The sequence below is a fragment of the Sinohyriopsis cumingii genome, chromosome 4 (genome assembly GCF_028554795.1).
Source record: "Sinohyriopsis cumingii isolate HCF-2022 chromosome 4, ASM2855479v2, whole genome shotgun sequence".
NCBI lineage: Eukaryota > Metazoa > Mollusca > Bivalvia > Unionida > Unionidae > Sinohyriopsis > Sinohyriopsis cumingii.
Window position 1 is genome coordinate 145,210,764 of NC_142964.1, and position 22,299 is coordinate 145,233,062.

Consider the following 22,299-nt stretch of genomic DNA (forward strand, 5'->3'; position numbering starts at 1 on the left):
TCCTCCTATGAGAACTTCTAACCGTGACACGTCATTGAGGATGTTATCAGGACAAATAAAATTATTTCCTTCTGATGTAGTCAGGAACCCACTTCCTACAGCGCTTGTAGGATCATCGTCAGGATCTCTTTCTTTACCCAGTGAACGTAATTTCTCCTGTTGTTTAGTTTCTATATCTCTAAATATTTCTTCTTCTTGTTTCCATTTTTCTTCTGTTTTTCGCTTCATTTCCTTTGCCATCTGCTTCCTTTTCTCTCTAGATGGTTTCAACATCAATTGCTGTTGTTCTATTTGTTGTAAAGGTGGAGGAAGTTTCTGCTGGGTGAGTTGTTCTTGTTGTTTCAGTCTCTCTCTATAAAGTCTTTTTACTTCTTCATTAATAATTTCATATTTTTGACCTCTAGCTTGTTTTTTGTTGTAATATACGCGATATATATATATATATATATATATATATATATATATATATATATATATATATATATATATATATATTTAATAAGATTATCATCATTTACTTTTTCATAATGGGGTTTTAAAATACTAGATTTATTAAATATACTATTTAATATTGCTTCGGGTAATTGTTCTTCTTTAGTATTTCTAATTTCTTCAACAACCCGTTTCCTAAATTTTGCAATCAATTCTAAGTTTTTTTCTACTAGTTCGGGTTCAGGTGCATGTTCTTTTTGCACGTCGGCAACTTCAGTACGAAGTTTTCCAATACTTTCAAGTATTTCCTCATCAACAGGTGGAGGTTGAGCCGCAGCTATATCAGTTGGAAGATCTCGTAAAATCTTCTTTGTCTGTTTAGTTCTTCTTGCTATTTTTTCAGTTTGTTCTGCTGTTTGTTTTGATACCGGAAGAAGATCTTCTTTGAAGACAGCTGTAACCTTTTCAGTAGCTGCAGTGACGGGTTTAAACAGTTTTTTAGTTTCTTCTTCGTACTCAACTTGTGCTTCTTGCTGCGCTTGTAGATTTTTTCTAAATGAGTCTCTGACAGGAAGAAATTTTTTTAATTGCTTCTAATCGTTCTCGTGCTATTTTTGCAGTATGAGATTCTGGATGTACCATTATTTTAAATATAACAATTTTTTAATTGATATCAGCAGAGAGGGTGTAAATTTAATTAAACAGATATCATTAATATAATGAACAACTGTGCGTGGTTAATTCAAGGAACAACAGATAAATGCAACAAAAGGTGTCGTGGAGAATATTGTAAAAAACATAATTATATTTTAAAGAAAAATCCTCATGCTGTTCCACGAAGTTGTGTTAGATGTAACAACGGCGTTAGAGGATTATATCAGATTTGCAAAAATTGCGGTGGAGATCGATACAGAAGTTTGATGAACTATTACAGAAAAAGAAAGAACATAAATCCAAAACCACCATCAGAACTTGAATATTACTTGAAACATAGAACAAATAAAGATGAAACAGATGAAGAGAACGCGTTGAGAAATATTCATCAAACTTGATATGGTGGTAAACATTTCTTTTGCAACATGAATAGCAGCAGAGAGGGTTCGTCTACAATCTTGTTTGGGACAAACAATAATCGTAGACGTGGTATGACCTATATGAACGAGCACGGATTTTTTTTGGTCTAACACAAGGGTTTCGCTCGGGTAATTTGGTCTGTTCACCCTCTCTGCTGCTCAAGTCGATGGTGCTACTTCACATAGCATTTATACTATTCAAATCAATAACGCACTGTCTGGTCTATAAATACTTTTCTGTATATGGTATTAACATTGACAGACACTACACAGCAGTTCTAGTTTAGAACAATATGGTTTTAAACTTAACATATTCTAGCGACTCTTATGGCATATGAATTGCTATCCTTCTTGAAAAGTTACCTTAAGTATGATAATATAAACCCACATTACCTTTTTTCTAAGGTATTAAAATGATTCTGTATAACTTAAAAAAACAAGACATGCCATGTTAGAAATTTTTGATTATGATTAATTGTACAGTATGGCAAATAGTTTGTAATTTGTTTGCTAAATTGCCATATTATTTAATGTACTGATAAATATTATAAGGCGTCAATGGTGATGCGTAAAAAAGAAATGTTAACAGATAGATAACAGTGGGTTGATGAGGAAAAACACATTGTGATTAATGCAATATCTAGCTATAGTTTGTTCCAGATGGCATCGTTAATTTGTCCCATCTGTATCCGAGTAAATTCATGAAAATGTACATAAATCCACTGCATTTATTAAAGTAAGTAAAACGCCCCATAATACAAGCATCGGCTACACTAAAATAAAACCTTTGAATGAACAATGTTATCAGTCACTTTACAGTCAGCTCAGTATTCATTAAACCGAGAAATGGTCATCTTGTGGCTGTATGTCTGATATTCCATAAAACATAAGTTGACGATATCGACGGATTATATGATGGCAGGCATGCAAATGTTTTCCCAGACGATAATATAGACTTGGAATACTATTACCAGGGTAAAACTTATTTAAATTATTATTGGTATAATGCATTTGATAGACATTTAGTCTAAACTGTAATGAAAGGGAAATAATTTATAAGAGTAATAGTAATGGGCCGATAGACTCATAAAAGCCACGCAGCATATAATTCTAATGATACAAAAAAGTGAGTCTAACTAGACGTACCGTAGTTATTCTAATAGAAAACCCCTTCTAATGAACGCACCCGCCCCCCCCCCTTTTTTTTTGTCCACCGAAAAAGAAGCTCCTACCTTATCGAGGCTTATAGATCTGTGTATATCCATTATGGTATGTCAAAATAACTAAAACGGTGCATGAGTAATCCAAAGACGCAGAAACTTAAAAATAACCTAATTTACAAACATTTCAAGTCAAAAAGTTATGTACAGTATTCAACGCCAACCAATCCCTCTGGAAACTGCACCGCTGCTGGGGCGTCTATTAGAATAACTTCGGTATTAAGAAGTTATAGTGATCTTTAAAATATGGATTTTTTACTGAACGTTGTCGTGCTGTATTGAAAGACCGGTATTGGACTCGATGCAGAAAATATGTATTTTTTAACATAGTATAGACGAGTCCAATATAATTCCAAGTTACACAGTTCACTGTATAGTGACCTTTTATTACATACCCGAAAGACCATTCAGTCTGTCTAAATGAATTCTTATTATCAATTATTAACAGGGACCTTTAATGAAATTTTTTAAATCCTACCTAGAAGAATTTCTTGTATGAAAATTCAAGAACTAAATAAACGTCGTACAAATTTGAATAACTAATATGCGGAATAGACATTGTTACTAAAGAAAGGTCTCTACAAAAAAGAATTATTTCTGTAAAGGTACAAAGCTGCAGTAAACATATAATATGAATACATTATGTTATTGATTTTAAACTGTGGACGAATACTACTTCGTACGAATTTCATGAGTCATATTAAATGTGAAACTGGACATTGTTGGCCCGTCAAAAAGAGCATTTACCAGATTTAGTGATCGTTTCTGCTTTGTTTTGAAATATTCAGGTACATGATTTTCTTTTTATTGTCTGACATCGTCACAGTTTCAATGGTGGAAAGAATTTCATTCAGTCCATTATTCATATCATTTCATTTCCTCTAACGAACTGGCGTAGTTCACGCCCATGCATCTAGATACCAGCATGATAGACATATACTTTTTTTTGTTTTGATCGTTGTACTAATTAAATATTTGTGCCTATATATTTCTAACCTGTCAGTTGCACAAATCAAATACATGAATGAATCCTATTCGTAACCTCTTAATGGTTCTTTTTCCGTCTTGAATAGTTAGTTTTTTTTCTGTATAAAAGTCTATATTGTCATGTTCTTGTCATTTTTTCTCTGAGTGAGTGTACCAGTCTAGTCAGAGCTTTGTACCAAACTTTGGATGTTGCTTTAATTTGACTTAGACTAAGAGTCTGGAGGTGTGGGCGTAAATCAATGGTTCAGCGCTATGGATTTGATTTTCCTATTCACACGCACATACACTGGCATGCGCACACCCACACCCGCTCGTCTTCGTCCCAGAAGAATGAATCAAACTTTAATACGGGTTTTGGATATAATTGTCCCCTGCTTATATTGCAGACATTCTTGACTTCATAGAAGGTTTTGTTTATACAAAATGAGCAGGTCTTATTGTTTTCAAAATTGTATCCCCTCGAAATCAACAAATACACCAACATTGCAAAAATATTGTACATCAGGACGGTGCCGGGTTTGGGTGAATTTAGCGAAGACGCTGAATGCAGTTTCATGAATTATTGGCTTATTTAGAATGTGAGGGGACGATACATGAATCTGAAATACATAAAATCCAGCAATAGCTTTATAAACATAATGTGCACTAACGTAAAAGAAAATGATCTTGTTCCTATTATACCTACATGGAACTAATCAGAACATGGAACATTAATGAATAATCAAATTAAAAAATCGATATTTGGAACTTTCGAAACAAATTACGATTGATATATAGGTCTATCACAAGCTATGATCAATGTATAGAAATCGTACACAATATGAACACGGTATGGATCTATCACCAAGGATGATCAATGTATAAAATTTATACACAAATGTATCATCGACAAGTGCGGTGCATGTACAATTTCTCACCCACTGGCGATATTGAATTGGACAGTCACAAATATAGTGATATGAATTTCTATTGACTCAAAAAAAACCAAAAAAACAACAACAAATAATGGAAAATATGATGTTATGTCTCTCATTGCGCACAGTCCACAATCACAAAATATTTCGGGGTTCCACAGTTTTTATTTCCAAGAAACAACCATGCATAGCCCGCTTCTCGAAGTTTGACGAAGGATCCCTCCAGAAACCTTTCTTTCGTGGAGGCCCGTTGGTCCTGAACCTATGACCCCTCATTGTGAGCAAACCACTACTGTCCTAGCCAAAGACTTAGGCATCCGGTTTAATCGAAATCCCACAGAGTTCTACGACAACGTTACATAGGGCATTGCCGTAGGTGGCGCGGGACTGGCACGCACTAATTTATTAGACGTAAGGGCATTGCTGTTCAGTTACTATCGTCACTGTATATTCATTGTTGTCACCGATGATTAATTGTGGCGACTTAAGTGATGCTGTTTAAGCAGCCCGATCGGGAATGTACAGTCTCACAGTGAGTTCTTCCCCGCGTAAATCGAGAGTTCAGCGACAACCTCAGCTTTGCCATAGTGTTGCCGTTACACTTAAAATAAACCGGGTTAGTCGTCACGACCGAAATCAGATTACCCAGAGAAACATCCAAGGAGAATCTGTATAAAATGTACCCGTGGCTCGCTTGACAACCCAGCGATGACTGATATCTTCTCGCGATGGGGTCACACGTTAAACTAACGACGAACGCCATCGCGATATTCACAATACAGGGGTCGATATGACGTCTGTCGCCGTCAGGAGAATTATTGTGCTTTAACTCGATGGTGTTGACGCGGAATCTTCCAGCATGATTTTGACCAATGACACGGCAGTGGCAATCTGTTTGGCGGATAAACAGCCGACGGGCTAGCTTTAATATTTGGTCAACTTTATTACGCACACAACTAAGACAACGCGATTTCAAGAGTGCGCATGGATTCAGATGATCCCACTGGTAAGGTGATCGTGCATAACAATATTATTTCGAATTTCGGCCACTTTCTGCTTGCCGTGGCCACGATGAATTATACTGCAGTATTAATTTATATGAGCAATCGTGAGTTGTCAATTATGAACTATGGTAAACCTGCCCGATCAATTCAAGTAAGATGGCGCGAGATACAGGCACTTCCATGATCCCGTGTGTGTACAATCGTTAACAGATTTGCATGTCCAGGTTGATGACCTCTGTGGAATTGTTGCCGAATCTCAGCGAACTAATGAGTATTTATGGGGTTTGCTAGCGATCTCGCACCCTGGTTGAAGTTAGTGGATAGTTTGTATTTTCTGCACAGCAGCTTGCTCTCCTTTATGTGGCGATGACAACTTTATTTGTTCCGCTCGCTGGCGTAATAGTTGCACTTGTCGTGCTAGTTGTTAAGCCTTCCAGTCAGTATCTTGGCCGCTCGTACTCAGACAACATCACTTAGTGGTTGCCTCCTATCTCGGAAATATTATAGCATTATGAAACACGCTCTTGATCAAAGATGGGCCGCAGGTGGCCTTGTGGTCTAATGCACTCGTCTTTGCCGATCACTGCCACCTCAACTTTGTCGGAGTAGGTTCGAGTTTCGGACTTAGCAAATGTGGGCATGTGAGAAGTAGCTTGTCATTAGCTCCCTGTGAGTCGGAAGTTCTTTCCTGGTTTATACCGGGCTCTTCCTCTACCAGTTATATTGGCCACTATCTATTGCCTATCGTGTGCTGAAAAATGTCATTACGCGTGGATTTACTTGATTGCGGTTGTTGCTTGCGGTATCGCGAACGCGCATATATTTCTGCATGAATTATAGTCGTTGCCATGCTAATCGTTCTTTTGACTCACGCCTGAGGGTTGTATTGTTTATTGTTTACCACATGCGCGTGTACAAAACACTCTAAAAGTTCTGGTGGAGGCCAAATCTGTAACGTGTGCGTGGGCCACTGAGATTGACAGTATCAAATGCGTGTAGGGTGGTCTGAGCGTGCGCGAATACATTATTGAATTGGTTGTGACCCATGTCACCGCAGACAATGCAGATCCAGAAATATGTTAAGTACAAGCTAACAATGTAATCCTAACATTGATAGCATATGAAATTGCAGGACATGTATTGCAGAAAGGACCTAATTCCATTTCACTGTCGGTCCATTAAATTTCCCTTAGAAGACATAACATATTAAAAGTAAATTTCTTTTTTAATCCTTCTTCTTATTTTGTCCTTCCATGTGCATAATTTTTCAAACAAGGAGACAAAAGAAAAGATCCCTCTCTCTCTCTCTCTCTCTCTCTCTCTCTTTCTCTCTCTCTCTATATATGTTTAATTACGTCATTAAATAATATAAGGTTTCATATTTCTGCCGGGCAACAACATTAACAGCAGTTAAAGTAATACAGTATTGATACATTTATTCACCACGACCTACACAATACTCACATTAGAGTAACTTCTCGTAGAGGTTAAAATTTGCCATCTTAATCCCTCAGCAATTCATGTTAATATAAATATGACATGAAATGCTAGCGACTGTTATTGCAAGAAATGACAAGTAGTGAATTCTATTATTTTTTAATTATCGCACGCTTTCAAATGTAGTAGTATTAGCAAAGACATCAATAATAATAATAATAATAATTACTAAATATTGCAACATCTATGAAGGTCACAACGCTGCCACTGCCACTAATACTCACATGTTATGCCTGCCAGGTTCTATACAAGCTCTTCAAGTTAACTATCATGAAAAATTTGTATCTTTTTACATATTTTGGTTGGTATGACTCGGCCGGAATTCGAACCCTCGATCTCCCGCATTCGAGGCGGACGCTCTAACCACTTAGGCCATCGGAGCGGTCAGTTGGTGAGAGGGACAGACGTGTTTGAAAATGAGTCAGACAAAATTAAGCATTTATGAGTATTCTACCATGACACAGGACATTTGTGTGATTATAAATCCACCATAAATTAGTTCACGCTATTCATCAGACTTAAACTCTTCAAAGCTTTCTTTAAATTACTGTTTTGTGTAATAATTTCTACAATTTACCCCAAGTAATCCATGGTGCATCAATTACTCTTATATCCCAGAACCTGAAAACAAAATCTGTGCCAACATTCTTTTACAATATTTTCTCACTGGAGGTTTAATATGGTATCCCTTTTGTGCCTGACGATAGCTGTTTTTATACATGTGTTTATTTTATTCGTAAAACTTATAATGTGAATCAGATATTATTATTCATCTATTTCTGCTTTGTCTTTTTTGTTCTTTAACGTTCAGACCAACTTGTCCTCTGTCACTTGATAATTATACTCTGAAGTGAATACATTTCCTCTTGAAAATCTACATCCTTAGTGTTATCATTTCGTTTATTTCCTGTAATAAAAATCCTTCGTATTTTCCATATCCTGTTATGGCTGTATCTGTACACAATCCTGTCATTTTATTGATATTATGGCCAGAATATTTTGTTGGAGGAAGAACCACAGAAAACCACAATAAGAAGGATTGGGTCGGTAGCTTTTGAAAAGCAATCTCACATACCCACCTCAGCCGAGCCGAGACTTGATCCTAAGGGGAGAGAGGCGAAATGTCACTAATTTCTACAGGCTCGCGTATTAGACCAACTTGCAATCCGGGACACCGAAAGTGGTCGTCTAAAGAATTACTCTCTTAAATTTACCGTCGAAAATTTCTATCTTGTGAGTCGTTAGAACTCTATTTATTTGGATATACTATCACTGATAAACTACTGCTGTACCATAATAGGAGATCACATCAATTTATGATTTATCCAGAACTGATAAACTCCAGAATGAAACCGCTCAAATTCTGAAATGTCCTATTTCGGCACCTTAGAACGTTTCATCTGATGTCACAATGACTACCACTACAAAAACGTATTCTAAGGAATCTGTCCCCGATTATATTTCTTACTTAACCGAAATAAGTGAGTGCAATACTTAGCTAAATCTCAGATCTACAACTATAAATGAGCCCCATATTCCGAGTTCTAGAAACAAAGATTTTCAGAAGCTATTTTGCTACATCAGCACCCATCTTCTCTCTAATCTTGTTGATAAATAATCCAAATTACCTTGATTCATTTAAACTTCATTGAAATAATTTTCTTGTCCTGCTGGAATGATATAAGAAAGTTTCAGAATATACCGAATTGTATCGTTGTATCAGGAGATAATATGTGTAACGTTCATTCTGTATATGTAAATATGACAACTGGCACCTATACACCTGTGTACAATACATTTCAAATCCATGTACTTCTTGACCACTATAGTTACACATATTAATCCATTATAAATTTGTTTTGCGTACCTGTGCTAGTACACTTCAGTGTGTGTAGGTCACTTTGTTTTATACCATAAATGTGTTAATATATTAAGGACTACGTGGTAGATGTTTTATCCTTGCTAAATTATTATTATTGAGAATCCCGTTCTAGCGGCAAGTTGATACGTTGGGTAGCAGGCGATTTTGTACGTGTGGAACAACTTCTTGCAAAATTGGAAAATTAGATTAAGATGCAGAATTTTTTTAAGGTATACATTTCCATCTTCTTTATAATGTATTTATGTTTATGATTCTGAAAGATACATAGTAAATTGGATTTTCTGGGTTACAGGTTCAAGAAGCTCATAGGTCTTCATGTTGACATTTACCGTAGAAGTCACATTTTCATGTGAATTTCGAGTCGAAATGTGGGATATTAATGTGTACTTTATGAATATCACTTTTCTTAATTAAAGTACGATCGTTCTTTCTTGATACAAAATGGAGTTTTGACCCACAAAAGCACGTGATCCAATGTTTACAGAAATGACGTATCGTTGCGCAGAATTACTCAATGCGCAATATATATATATATATATATATATATATATATATATATATATATATATATATATATATATATATATTATTACGAATCTATGCTCTTACAAAAAGTCATAGGAAAAATCGAAGACAACAAGCTTTGTAAAATTTAACAAATAATTTATTTTCGTAGAATATCAAGTGAAAAATGAGAAAAAAAAGATCTTACCATTTTACGAATCAAATCCAAAAATAATCCAAGAATTAAAAAATAGAAGTCCTAGTAATAAAAAGTCCTGAATAAAACTGAGTTCGAATTCCGATGAAAACCAAAATGGAAGACGATGACGTTTTATGTAACCTGCGAAGTGTTGTTGTGTCAAAATTTTCTTGTTGAATTATAAGAAATATTATTCCAGTTTTTGAATTCTTTATAAATTTCGGTAAATGCCCTTCGCCAAGAATTAATATAATTAATTTAGAGCGCTAGTATTTCCAGGAAAAAGAATCACTTTTCTTCAAAATAATTTGAAGAAAATAAACTAATTTGCCCAAAACAGGACACAACATAATACAACTACTTTTCAGAGTTAAGGCACGATTGACTATTCTTTCTCAAAACATTAGTAATAAGTCTAACTAAGACGCAAAACGGATGTCCGGATGGGTGTCAACCTTCTAGAAATCGAAATTTTTTACATGATGCATATCACGTCGTCCAGGAATGACCTTGACTTAACATGATAATTCTTACTCTGAGAAAGAATTAAAAAAACATAAAGTAAAGAAAAGTCGTTCACTAAAACTATCACTGGTTCTGAATCAAGGTCAGAAACTAGATACAGTGTTTATAAACAAACAGTCAGTTCAAACAGAACTGAACCGAATTTCGGGACAATGTCAAATCCAGTAGATAAAATTTACATTACAATAGCATGCAAAGGAATAAAATAAAAAAATTATAATATCATAGGCAAGTTCTACTGTAGACATTAAACAGGCCCTGGGTAAATGCCTTTTGGCTATTAACGTTGAATAATTCTTTTTTCTTTTGTTTCTTTTCTTACTCTCTATTAAGAATATTCTACGATATTTTTTAATGTATTGTTTCCTCTTTATGCAGTTTATTTATTTGCTCAACACATTCCAGCTTACTTAAAACACATGTTCAAGACAGAGTAATCTATCGCACAAAGGTTAATTTAAAGATTTAAGTAAAATAATATTTAACAAATGTTGCTGTTGTTGTTTTGGGTGTAACGCCATTTTTCAGCGCTGGATAGGCTATACATGGGTGCCGTAATACTGGTGGAGGAAGAACCTTGAAAAGCCCCAGAATGAACCACCGACCCACTAGAAGCTGCTGGCAAGCTTTCTCACACATCCACTTTGAACCCATACGGACAAAGTTGGGATGGCAGTGATCGACCGGGACACCCCATTTAACAATGTAAAACGGTTTAATATACTTCATACGCTACTATTTTAAATTAAGTTACGGTTATCCATCTGTTATTTATTTTCGGATTTGCTTATACAATGTACTAATTAAAAAGTTAATTAGCTTAAAGATGTGACAGCTATTGTTTCTGAGTTTGGTGTATTTTTTTCTCTTCTTTCTACACACGAGCAAAAGTTTAGGTCTATATCGTAAATATAAAGCTGACCTAAATATTGTAACGGTTCTTTGCCGTTAAGTACTTTATTTCTCTATCATTTTTTATATATATATACGACAACCCTAGGCACCACTGACACTTTATTTGGTAAAGACGCCTTATGCAATAAACGTGATTTAAAGCACGACAGAGTCAGACTTTCGTATGCATACTACACATATTTATTCAAGATGTAAGATCCAAACACATTATATAGCAATTATAATGGATATGCAGCAATCACGTAGATTCCCCGAATCGCGTTGCAATGATGAAAATTAATACTTTGGCATCAGGTCTAGCATTAGGGTATCCTTCCCACTCCGTTGACCTTTATCCTTGCTTGCAGTCACTGGTACACAGGGGAAAATATCACCAACTTTCTTTATCTATGCGACTTGATTCCTACTTAGCTTATTATTACTTACTGGCTGTGAAAAAAAGAGGGGTGGGTTACTATTGAGAAGATTGTCTTTATTCATATAATACGCAATCTTCAGAAGAAAACGACTTTTATCACTTAGGATTGAAGTAGATAATGTTGACTTGAATCATGGGGCTGCAGTAGATCAAGGGAGACAACTTATCATGGGACTGTCTCGACAGAAAAAATTGTTTCCCTTAGACGGCGTCCGAACTGACGACTACTTGAAGTTGAATGTGGTGGTGGTGGGATTATGTTTGCCCGACGAACGCATGTACGTTCATCAGATCGAGAGTTTTAGTCTAAGAAAGTGTGATATTTGAAGATAGATATATACATTCAATGATCACACATACATTTATAGAATTGAATACGTGTGATAGGAGGAGATAATTATTTTCATCCAATAATCACACAACGTATACTTGTAAAAGCGTAGTATGTGAAGAGAAAAGAAGCTCGTTCAATGACCACGTACAATTAATATTAGCAAAAGTGTGATATGTGAAGAGAAATTGGACTCATTCAATAACCACACACGATTAATTAGAACGGGGCGACATGCGGTGAGAAAATGTCACCAATGATCACCTAAACGAAGTTTTCTAACTGCAATTTGTCCTGACGTCAAGGCGAACTCTTTTTTACATTTACACAACTGGGATTTGCAAACAAATCTTCTCAAAGAACAGTAACTAACTGCCACATATATAAATATTTCAAACTCTTGAAAATGGATCCTAGATGAAATATATGAAGTGAAGAAATTGTTATTTTAGAATACTAAGAGATTTTTAGTTCTACTTTAAATACTGAAATTACAGTATTAGCTATGTGCATCTTAAAATCCTTTAACATACGAAATTGTTAATGCATTAAATATAATTGCAAAATAAATATTAAATAAAGTTATATAAGTAACTAAAATAAAGTAAAGTAGACACCCATGTCTTGCTATATTGACTCTTAAACCGGACTGTTATATACTGCTGTACATACCCAACGAATTTGTTTGGATGGTCTCTTGTCTCCTTGCTTGCACACCGGCGTTCTGGGGTTCTGGCTCTCGATTCGAAATTTCCCGGTCCTTAAATACCATAGAGTTGGAAATTTGCTGAAAACAGTTGAAAGTTGGAATACTGTTAAAAAAGCGTTGGATGTTGGAGAAGTTGAAAAATTGTTGGAAAATCCCAACTAGTTTTGAGACTATAAATCTACGCACAAATAATGATTATTTCCAACCAAAAGGATATATTTGTTGAAATTATCGTAAAAAAAATACTTTATTGAAAATTTATCAAAAATCCATCGCTGAACCGTAATTTGGTAACTCCTGTCGCTCACCGTACGGGTATACTATTTGTCTGCGTGGGTTCGAGTCTCGGATTCGGCCAATGTGGATATGTGAGAAAGCTTGCCAGTAGCTTCTCGTGGGTCGGTGGTTCTTTCTGGGGTTTTCCACGTGTTGAAAAATGGCATTAAACCCTACAACAACAACAACGGGTGTACTATACTGGACTCACCTTGCGTATGCTCAGTGAATTATAAACAGCAATGGCAGCGATCTACGAAAGCTACATGTGATGAATCAAATGAAGCCCAGTATTTTATATAAGGATCGATGACATCTATTAAATATCATCTCATGTAATCCAATATTATCTCCTCAAATCTATAAAACTTCTCTTTATCATGCCAAATATGCAAAGGCATCCTATGAAATCGTCAGTAGGTCAACGTATATCTCTACACATAGTATATGCACCGTGATCAGCTGATAGTTCCAGCGACCATTATATCTGTATTGATAATTATTTTCTTCCTATTTGAAAAATGCACTTGCTGAATAACAAACATCAGTTGTGTTATGTAGTAATTCTGGTGGTTTTATGTGTCGTTGATTATAGTGTTTCCCGAACTTTCATCGATTAGTGTAAAGACTATAAAACTCCGACTGTTAGAATATGATAAACTTTACTTGTGATGCATTAGCTATTTTAAATGTACTTTAAATGAGTATAGTTACAAGTAATGTACAGTACGAGTCTTACAAACCAAAGGCTACTCTCTCAGGCGTAGGAAGTTAAATTTGTTTGACCGAACAACAAATTATCCCGAGAGGATCTGATGTTCGTACAAGGAACTTTTTACTTCTTCCACTTGTAGGACATTTTTATAGCTAGATTTGTACATGTACATAACCTGTACATCGGGTTCCCTCGCAAAACTGTCGGAAAGATGTTATCCTTCAATATCTGTTTTCTGAGTAATTAGACATTATTATTTATAGGTGGTTAACATTTGGGAGTAATATAATTGTTATTTAAACCGTTGATGATTTTACAGTGAATTAAGAAGACAATAATAATAATAATTATAATAATAATAATAATAATATGCGTATATATATATATATATATATATATATATATATATATATATATATATATATATATATATAATACGGCTCAAACTTAACTTGTGGTTTACAAGAGACATGAGGGACATGCGCAGGAGACTAAGGTGCCTGAACTTCATGTGCTCATTCAAGGACGCTGGTACTGCGCTAACATGTTACATGTATCATTATTCCGTAATTTATGGTGTGTTCAGAATTAAAAATGTCACAAATAGAGTATGGTCTTAGTGTTTGAAACTAGTAAGATCTAAAAAAAAATGACAGCATTTTATTATTCATATTGCATGGCAGGTATAAGCACTCATCATTCTGGAAAAATAAATTGGAGAGTAGATCACTAAAATTTCGAATAATTGGAAAACTCCATTTGTCCACATAGAATTACAAAGATGACATCTAATGATGTGTTAAATATAAATGTGTGCTTGTGATAATTATGTAATGACTGGATTTTGTTTCTAAAACATTAATGAGAATAAAAGTAGAAAAATGCGTAAATCAAAAACTATCCGCACAATATGTACTAGTCCTGAGAGTCTATGTAAACCCTTGAACGATCGTAAATCTCTTTTGAAACTTCTAGTATTCAAACTAGTAACGAATCGGTAGATATACGCCAGCTTTGGGAAGGGACTATTGCACAAAACCCTCCATAATTATTTCCTGAATTGTACTTTAAAAAAAGAACATTAAAAACTTAGATGACTTCTAATAGCCGACCGGGCAAATACAATATAGCAGAAAAGAGAGAAACATACTATGTTAGGTATCGAAATAGATTTTTAGTCAAGTGAGATAATGGTATATTACAAACAGGTGATTAGTTTAGGTAAGTGATAAGGTACATGTCTATGCGACAGAATCCACACTCACTATATATAATACACTAGGGATTAAGATACCGGAAAATAACAGTAGGCATTCAGAAGGTGATCGTTATCTGCAGGTAATCTATATAGGAAAGTTCAAGATGAATACAAACTGAAAGCTGTACCCGCTATGATGGACCCCTCCGACCCCGGAGGAGAGCTTCCGGGAACAAAAGTTGTCATTGTAATGACACATCATATTTATGATTGTTGTCTTCTTTATCAGTGTCGTCGGAGTTCAGATTACCCAGAGAAGAGGCTGACTGACGTACACGCACTTGCAGAATCACGATAAAGAAACATAACTGATTCCTAGACATCCGTAGAAATAATAATAATAATAATAATAATATAGCGACATCATTTCAGCAACAACCTTAACTATATAATAGTAATAACAACAACTATGTTTACAAAGTGCAGTTCTTTGTGTAATTAACTTAGTAAAGCGATATTCAGGTTAAATTTTACAACAGCAGCTCAGTTCTGTGTGTGTGCTGTCAACGCTGCATAAACTATTGATAACTTACAACTGTGCTTATTTTATTCACTTGATTAGAATGCTTACAATTTGTTCTCATCTACCCGATAATCGCTAGCTGTGTTGCGACCCAGGTGGCGTTATTGTATATATGATATACCATGTTCGTATGCCTTTGACTGAATCAAGTACAGCGATGTCTATACATGTCTATTAATAAATAGACTGATATGGCTGAACAACTGGCATGGCATTTAGCATGGCCACAAAGCTAACAGAGAGAAAACGTACAGAAGAGTCTCTGTTAATGAAGGATATAGCAGTGCAATACGTGAGGGTGAGAAAACACTGTCTTTTATTTTCATTAAGTTATTGATTTCTGCAGTGGAAGAAGTTCGGCAGAACCACAACTCATGTCCAATTTGTTCCACGACGTATGAACCACGTAAAGTGATGACGTGTTGAGACACATTTTGATACAACCAGATATACAAGCATTCTGAACCTTACAACCGTGTTTATTCGATTACACTTTGCAAGAAAGTTGAACGTTCTGACATATTTAGTGTTTGCATGTTGTCCTCATTTACGTGACAAGAGTGTATTTCGACATAGGTTTTTCAGATCACGTGACCTTCCTGTATACAGGGTATGAAGTTCTATGCCTCGAGATCATAGAGGTGTAATGGATCTACACATTTGCGCTTAAATACAGACGCGTACCGTAGGCCTAGTAATATGTATTCCATTTAGGTCGCAAATTTACCACACAACATGTTGAACAGTAGCTGCCAAGGAACAATAAAACAATTGGTTGTGTGATTTTGAAAACCCAAGGATTTATTGTCTTCAACATTATATATAAACAAGGAAGTTAGTGATTTCAACAATGGAAGAAACGAAACACACAACAAACAATCAGCTGATTTGTCCAATTTGTTTAGAAACTTACGAGTCGCCTAAAGTGCTGACGTGTTTACACACATTTTGTGAGAAATGTATATGCAAACATGTACGTGGTATTAGAGAGGAAGAGACACTGATCGACACAGTTGCGTGTCCTGTTTGTAGAAGTGAGATACCTGCTACTGCTATTGACCAGACTCCGGATGACTGGGCTGCAAAACTTCCCACAAATTCAACGGTTTTGGCACTTCTGACTTCGAAGTGGCATGATCCAGTTTATTGTGAACCATGTTCAAAGGACGGTAAGCCTAATATATCAGTGGCGTACTGTGTCACATGCACAGAATATCTTTGTCATACTTGCTACAACTGTCATAAAAACTTTAAGATGAGCAATGACCACACGTTCACTGTCAATACACTGCCTGAGAATCCGAATGCAAATGAAGCTGATGATAGAATCTACCGGTGCTCAAGTCATAAAAAGAGTTTCACCTGTTATTGCTCAGATCACAAAGAACTTTGCTGCTACAAATGTGCGATCAGTGTGCATAGATCTTGCGCAGAGTTGGCTAGTGTCGAGGATCTAGCTAAAGATATCAAAGAAAGAGAAGACCCGAAGCAAATATCTGAAAATTTAGAGGCTGTAAAAGAGTTATTTCAAATCTTGCTTGAAAGCAGGTCAAAATGTCTGAAATCCATTGAAAACCAGAAAACAGAGATAACAAAGTCTCTCAAAGAATGGAGAAATGCAATGAATGATCAAATAGGCAAGGTAGAGGCGGATGCACTACAGAAATTAGACCAAGTCTGTAAACAAGAAGCAATAATTGTCTCTGATCATATCACAGAAATTAAGACCTCCATTGCTGCAATAGAAACTTCTCATAGGATGTTAAATGAAGGCATCAAATCTGCTGATGTCACAAAAGTATTCATGACAGTAAGAGGAATATCAAAACACGTACAGAAGTATTTACAAAGGTGTGACGTGATTGAAAAAGATTCGGAGGAGGTTCAAATTGAATTTCGATATGACAAGAGACCTAAAGATTTTGTTCAAGAGTGGAGTTCATTAGGGGACGTGCAGAGGAAGAAGTCCAAACTTCCAAAATTATCATCGGGCTCATCGTTCGAGTCATCACATTTTAGTGCCAAAGCATCTGGTGATCTGGCAGTGTGTAATATATGTTCAGGCGTTTTTCTTCCTGATGATAAACTTGTACTATCGGACTGGGAAAATAAAAAAGTAAAGCTGTTTGATAGAAAGACAAATTTCCTGGATCAGTTAAAAATGGAAGATGTTCCACGGCACATTTGTAGAGTAGATCACCAAACTGTCGCTGTCAGTATTGGTAAAGGTGTAATCCTTTTCTCAGTAAGTTATACCTTAAAACGACTAAGGAAAATTGATACCAATCAAGGTTGCTTTGGAATAGCTACTTGCCAGGAAACCATTATAATAGATCAATATGATGGAATGAAGGACTCGTTAATTACATTTGATACTTCATACAAGACTATTAATACAATTGGAATTTCAAAGCTAGACTCTTTGAATACCCACTGTATCAGTCCAGACGGACAGAGACTCTATTATACAACTGACAATAAAATTGTAACAATAAACATGAAGGGACAACAGTTGAATACATTTGAATGCAACGATCTGAAAGCTGCACGCGGGATCACAGTGGACAAGACAGGGATTATCTACTGTTGTGGTTATCAATCCAACACTGTGGTGCAGGTTACTCCAGAGGGGAGACAACTTGCTGTGCTACTTTCACGGAATTGTGGACTTACAAATCCAGTAGGGATATGTTTGAACGACAAGAATAACACGATTCTTGTATTTGAACAAACCTCCGACTATGTCAAAGTATTTAGACTGAAGTGATTATTAATGCTTTGGTTTATCATGCAGGTATTATTGATATGTATATTGTGTATGTGTTTAACTTTAGTCCACGATTGTAGATTGTAATGATCATTTGTTAAGAAAAGATATTGCATATCTAAATTTGTCCATAATTGTAGATTATATTTTAAGATAATAATCACTTGTATGCTATAAATCGGTAGCGATATATAAATAGGTTGTTTAATACGGCTTTAGTTCTAAACCCAGCCTTAATAGTGAACCTTATTTAGCTTGGGGTAAAGTTCCATTGGTATGACTTAGTATCGCAGCATAAGTCTTATAGGGAGATATTACGACTCGGTGTATCAAGACAAAATGCATTGCAACATTGAATCGTAATAGAGTGGTAGAAATTTACACAAGGAGGAAGATGTGAACAATGTTTGATTTATATTCCTGCTTCTATTACCGTTTTTATTTTATTTTCAGGTGCATTAGTATTTAATGTTGCGTTCAGATTTAATTTGAGAGGAATCACGTGTTAAAAATTATTTCTTGGAAATATAAAGTGCTCATATAACTTTGGACTGAAGAATATTTTTGAGATTATTGTGAAGTCATCGAAAGACGTTTTGGACAATGCAGTTATGACACATCAAGACTGTTTGTACTTTAGTACATTCAGGGCTATTGCTACATGAAACTATTTAAGACCTGGAATTATTCCGAACACTGTATTCGTTTGGACTTGTTATAGAAAGTTTATGATCATTTTGGATTGTTTTTGACGATATTGTAGGATCCTCTTAAATTTTCACACAGAGGTTTATTTGTAAATTTATTTCTTTAAAAATAACTTGTAGATTTTGCATTTCTCTGTTACATATTTTAAGACAATCGAGTCTGACCGCTCCGGTGTCCTAGTGGTTAGAACGTCCGCCTCGGATGCGGCTTCGATCCCCGGCCGAGTCATACCAAATACTTAAAAAAATGGTACTAACAGCCGCCTCGCATGGCGCTCAGTATTGAGAGGTTAGTGTTTGGACTGGTCGGCCTGGTATCAGGATCATGTGACTGGGTGGGATATCATGCTGCATGTCTGCGGCATGATGCCCCAGTGCTAGACATCACTCTAAACCGCCAAACTGCAGACAACGTAGCGATATGACTGAAATTTTTTTAAAGCTACGTTAAAAATCCAAATCTCACACACTCACACACACAATCGGATCTTTTTTATACTTGATGAAACAAATTGCCATATAAAAATTACAAATTTAGGATACCATTCAACTCTTAAATTAAACAATGATAGGTATGATACTAATGTTCAGGTGATAAATATCCAAGCCATAAAATATTGATGTGTACCTTTTGATAGCATTCTTTTCGCTTTAACATTCAGAAGTGCTGTGACTTGAAAATACCGCATCCCCTAACATAGGCCAAATAAAACTACAAACAATAACAAACAATCAAACAGGAAACAATTGCAACTAAATCATTCAATATATATAGCATTTGATTAAGTTTATTCCAATACAAGATATAAATCAAATTGAAGATCATTCCTTTTTTCTTACTGTTACGTATATTTGATTTAATTTAATTGTTTGTAAGTTTTAAAATCTTTTTAGTTTTTTTAATTTCATTACATGTCAAAATAATGTTTTGTTTGCTAGGAATTTGATATTTTCTAGAAAATTCAGTTTGACCTGAGTCTTTTCATCAATACCTAATATTAGAAACACTGATTCTCATTTTGACTTAGTTCTTGGTCGTGATTGGGGGTCAAGTAAACAACTGTTGTATTCTTAGAGTAAAATGCTTTGTTTTTATCACAATCATGCTGGGGCTGTATGATTTTTTATATGTAAACATGATCACGTGACCCTCTATTTCGCAATTAAGGTATTTCCGAAATTGCGCATTAATTAGTTTTAATAGTGATGATTAGAGATCTCTCAGTTTGGGCTTAAAATATTTGATATCAAATTGTTCTTTTGTTGTGTCAGTTTCGAGTTATATGTTAATTTTTCTTCAGACCATTTGGACTCAAAAGATTAGATCGTTTCTCTGGAAATATTTTGAGTGCTGATGCAGAATTATTGAACAAATTTTATTAATTCAAACACCGGATTATTTCTTGTGTTTCTACAAGGAACTAGACTTCAACACAGTACAGTTTACATCATACGTCATCGCCTTCCATCTTGGATTTTTCGTCGGGACTCGAACTTGAAATCATTAGAACATTTTATTAGTGGGACTTCTAGAATTTTATTCATGGATTATTCTTGGATTATTTTAGGATTTGATTCTTAAAACCGTAAGTTCTGTTTTTCTTTCATTTTTACAGTATATTTCCAGGGAAATAAATTATTTCTTAAATTTTTCAAAACTTGTTTTCACTCTTGTGTTGCTGTTTATTCGAGCCTAAACACGTAACATAAGACTTACTAATAAATTGATTGTATATGCAATATATATTTTCTTTACGCCAGACTTATTTCCTGATTCTCGCTCTCATACACTTAACATTTTCTGCAAGTCAAATATTATTATGAGCAATACATTTTGCAAATGAGGTAAAACAACACAGCACAGATCATTGTAATTATCTATTTTCTTATAATCATGTTTCGCCAATATATGCTCGGATACCTCATGTATGTATGTATGTTATGCATGCATGCATGTATATTTATGCATTAATGTATATGCATACACGTATGCATGCATGTATGTATGTATGTATGTATGTATGTATGTATATATATATATATATATATATATATATATATATATATATATATATATATATATATATATATATATATATGTGTGTGTGTATATGTAAGCATGTGTATATATTTACATGCATGTGTATATGTATGCATGTATGTATGTGTGTATGTATGTATGTATGTATGTATGTATGTATGTATGTATGTATGTATGTATGTATGTGTTTTGATTGAAGATCGAATGGTAGATGGATTGAATTGTTTATAGATTTCATTTAATACCTATTTTCATAACTTTAATTGTTAAATTCTTCACAGTGGTTGGTTAAAAACAATTTTTTGTCAACATCGGGATTAGAATTACATAATGCGTACTACGAGGATATAAAAGAATACTATTTGTGTTCACATTTAGCTGGATAATTTTACATCAACATTCAATTTAAATTTGTTTACCTTTAATCAGCACATTGTTGGATAGAGAAAAAAACCCAAAACATTTTCGTCATTATGAATATCAAAGTGTACAAACGTTCACATTTTTGATTGGTATTGCGTTTACTCTTACAGTTATTACAATTGTAATCAATGTGAATGTTTTTTGTTGTAGGGATTAACGCCATTTTCAGCAGAAGATAGGCTATACATGGCGGCCAGTATAAATGGTGGAGAAGAACCCGGGAAAACCCCGGAAGGAACCACCGACCCGCGAGAAGCTACTGGCAAGCTTTCTCGCATACCAACATTGGCCGAACCCGAGACTCGAACCCACGCAGAGAGGTGAAATGGCAGTGATCCGTAACGGTGAGCGCTTTAGACCACTCTACCACTCGAGGCCCCTCTCAATGTGAAAGTCTTTTCAGCTTGCTGAAATAGTGATACAGATAACTAGAGCGATAGGAAACTTAGTTTTTACAACATATTGTAACGGCCAAGCTAGGTCCTGACAATAGTATCTTCGAGTATCGCACCAGGGATGAGTATGCTTCTTATCTGCTGACTAAGGAGGGGGAGAATGGAGTAAACTCGAACTCTTGCCAGCCGCCGGCATGATACTCCCTATTTTCGCTATCACAAAAACACGTAGACTATACCAGCTAACTATTAATCGACAAGTAAACAAAACACAGGATCCTAGAAAATAGTAATGTCAACTCATTTGAGCAATTCACTGCTAATGCACTGATTTATAATTTTAAAAAAAATCCAGACCGAATTGGACGGCTTGTATGAATAGTGTTTACCGTATATATGCATGCATACACCACTCCATAAATGCAGGTTATTACAATATTGATAACCAGACCAGTGTAAACACCTTTATCTCTGGTGACTTACTTTCAAACAAGACGATTTTTCATCCCGTCATTTAAACACAATTTACCTTTCTGGAGAGAAATATGATTTTTTAATCAGTGTTCATCTTCAGCTTATGAAGA

The 22,299-nt window shown here is 35.1% G+C and overlaps 1 protein-coding gene across 1 annotated transcript; it reads left to right on the top strand.

Annotated features, from left to right (window-relative positions):
• The first annotated feature begins 15,521 nt into the window (after nucleotides 1-15,521).
• LOC149802267 (uncharacterized) lies at nucleotides 15,522-20,611 on the top strand. The gene has a single exon (XM_089956693.1). The coding sequence runs from the start codon at nucleotides 16,233-16,235 to the stop codon at nucleotides 18,147-18,149; it is 1,917 nt and encodes a 638-aa protein (XP_089812819.1). The 5' UTR covers nucleotides 15,522-16,232; the 3' UTR covers nucleotides 18,150-20,611.
• Nucleotides 20,612-22,299: the final 1,688 nt, after the last annotated feature.

Coding starts and splice junctions, on each gene's coding strand:
- LOC149802267 (XM_089956693.1), top strand. CDS start 16,233: ATGGAAGAAACGAAACACACAACAAACAATCAGCTGATTTGTCCAATT.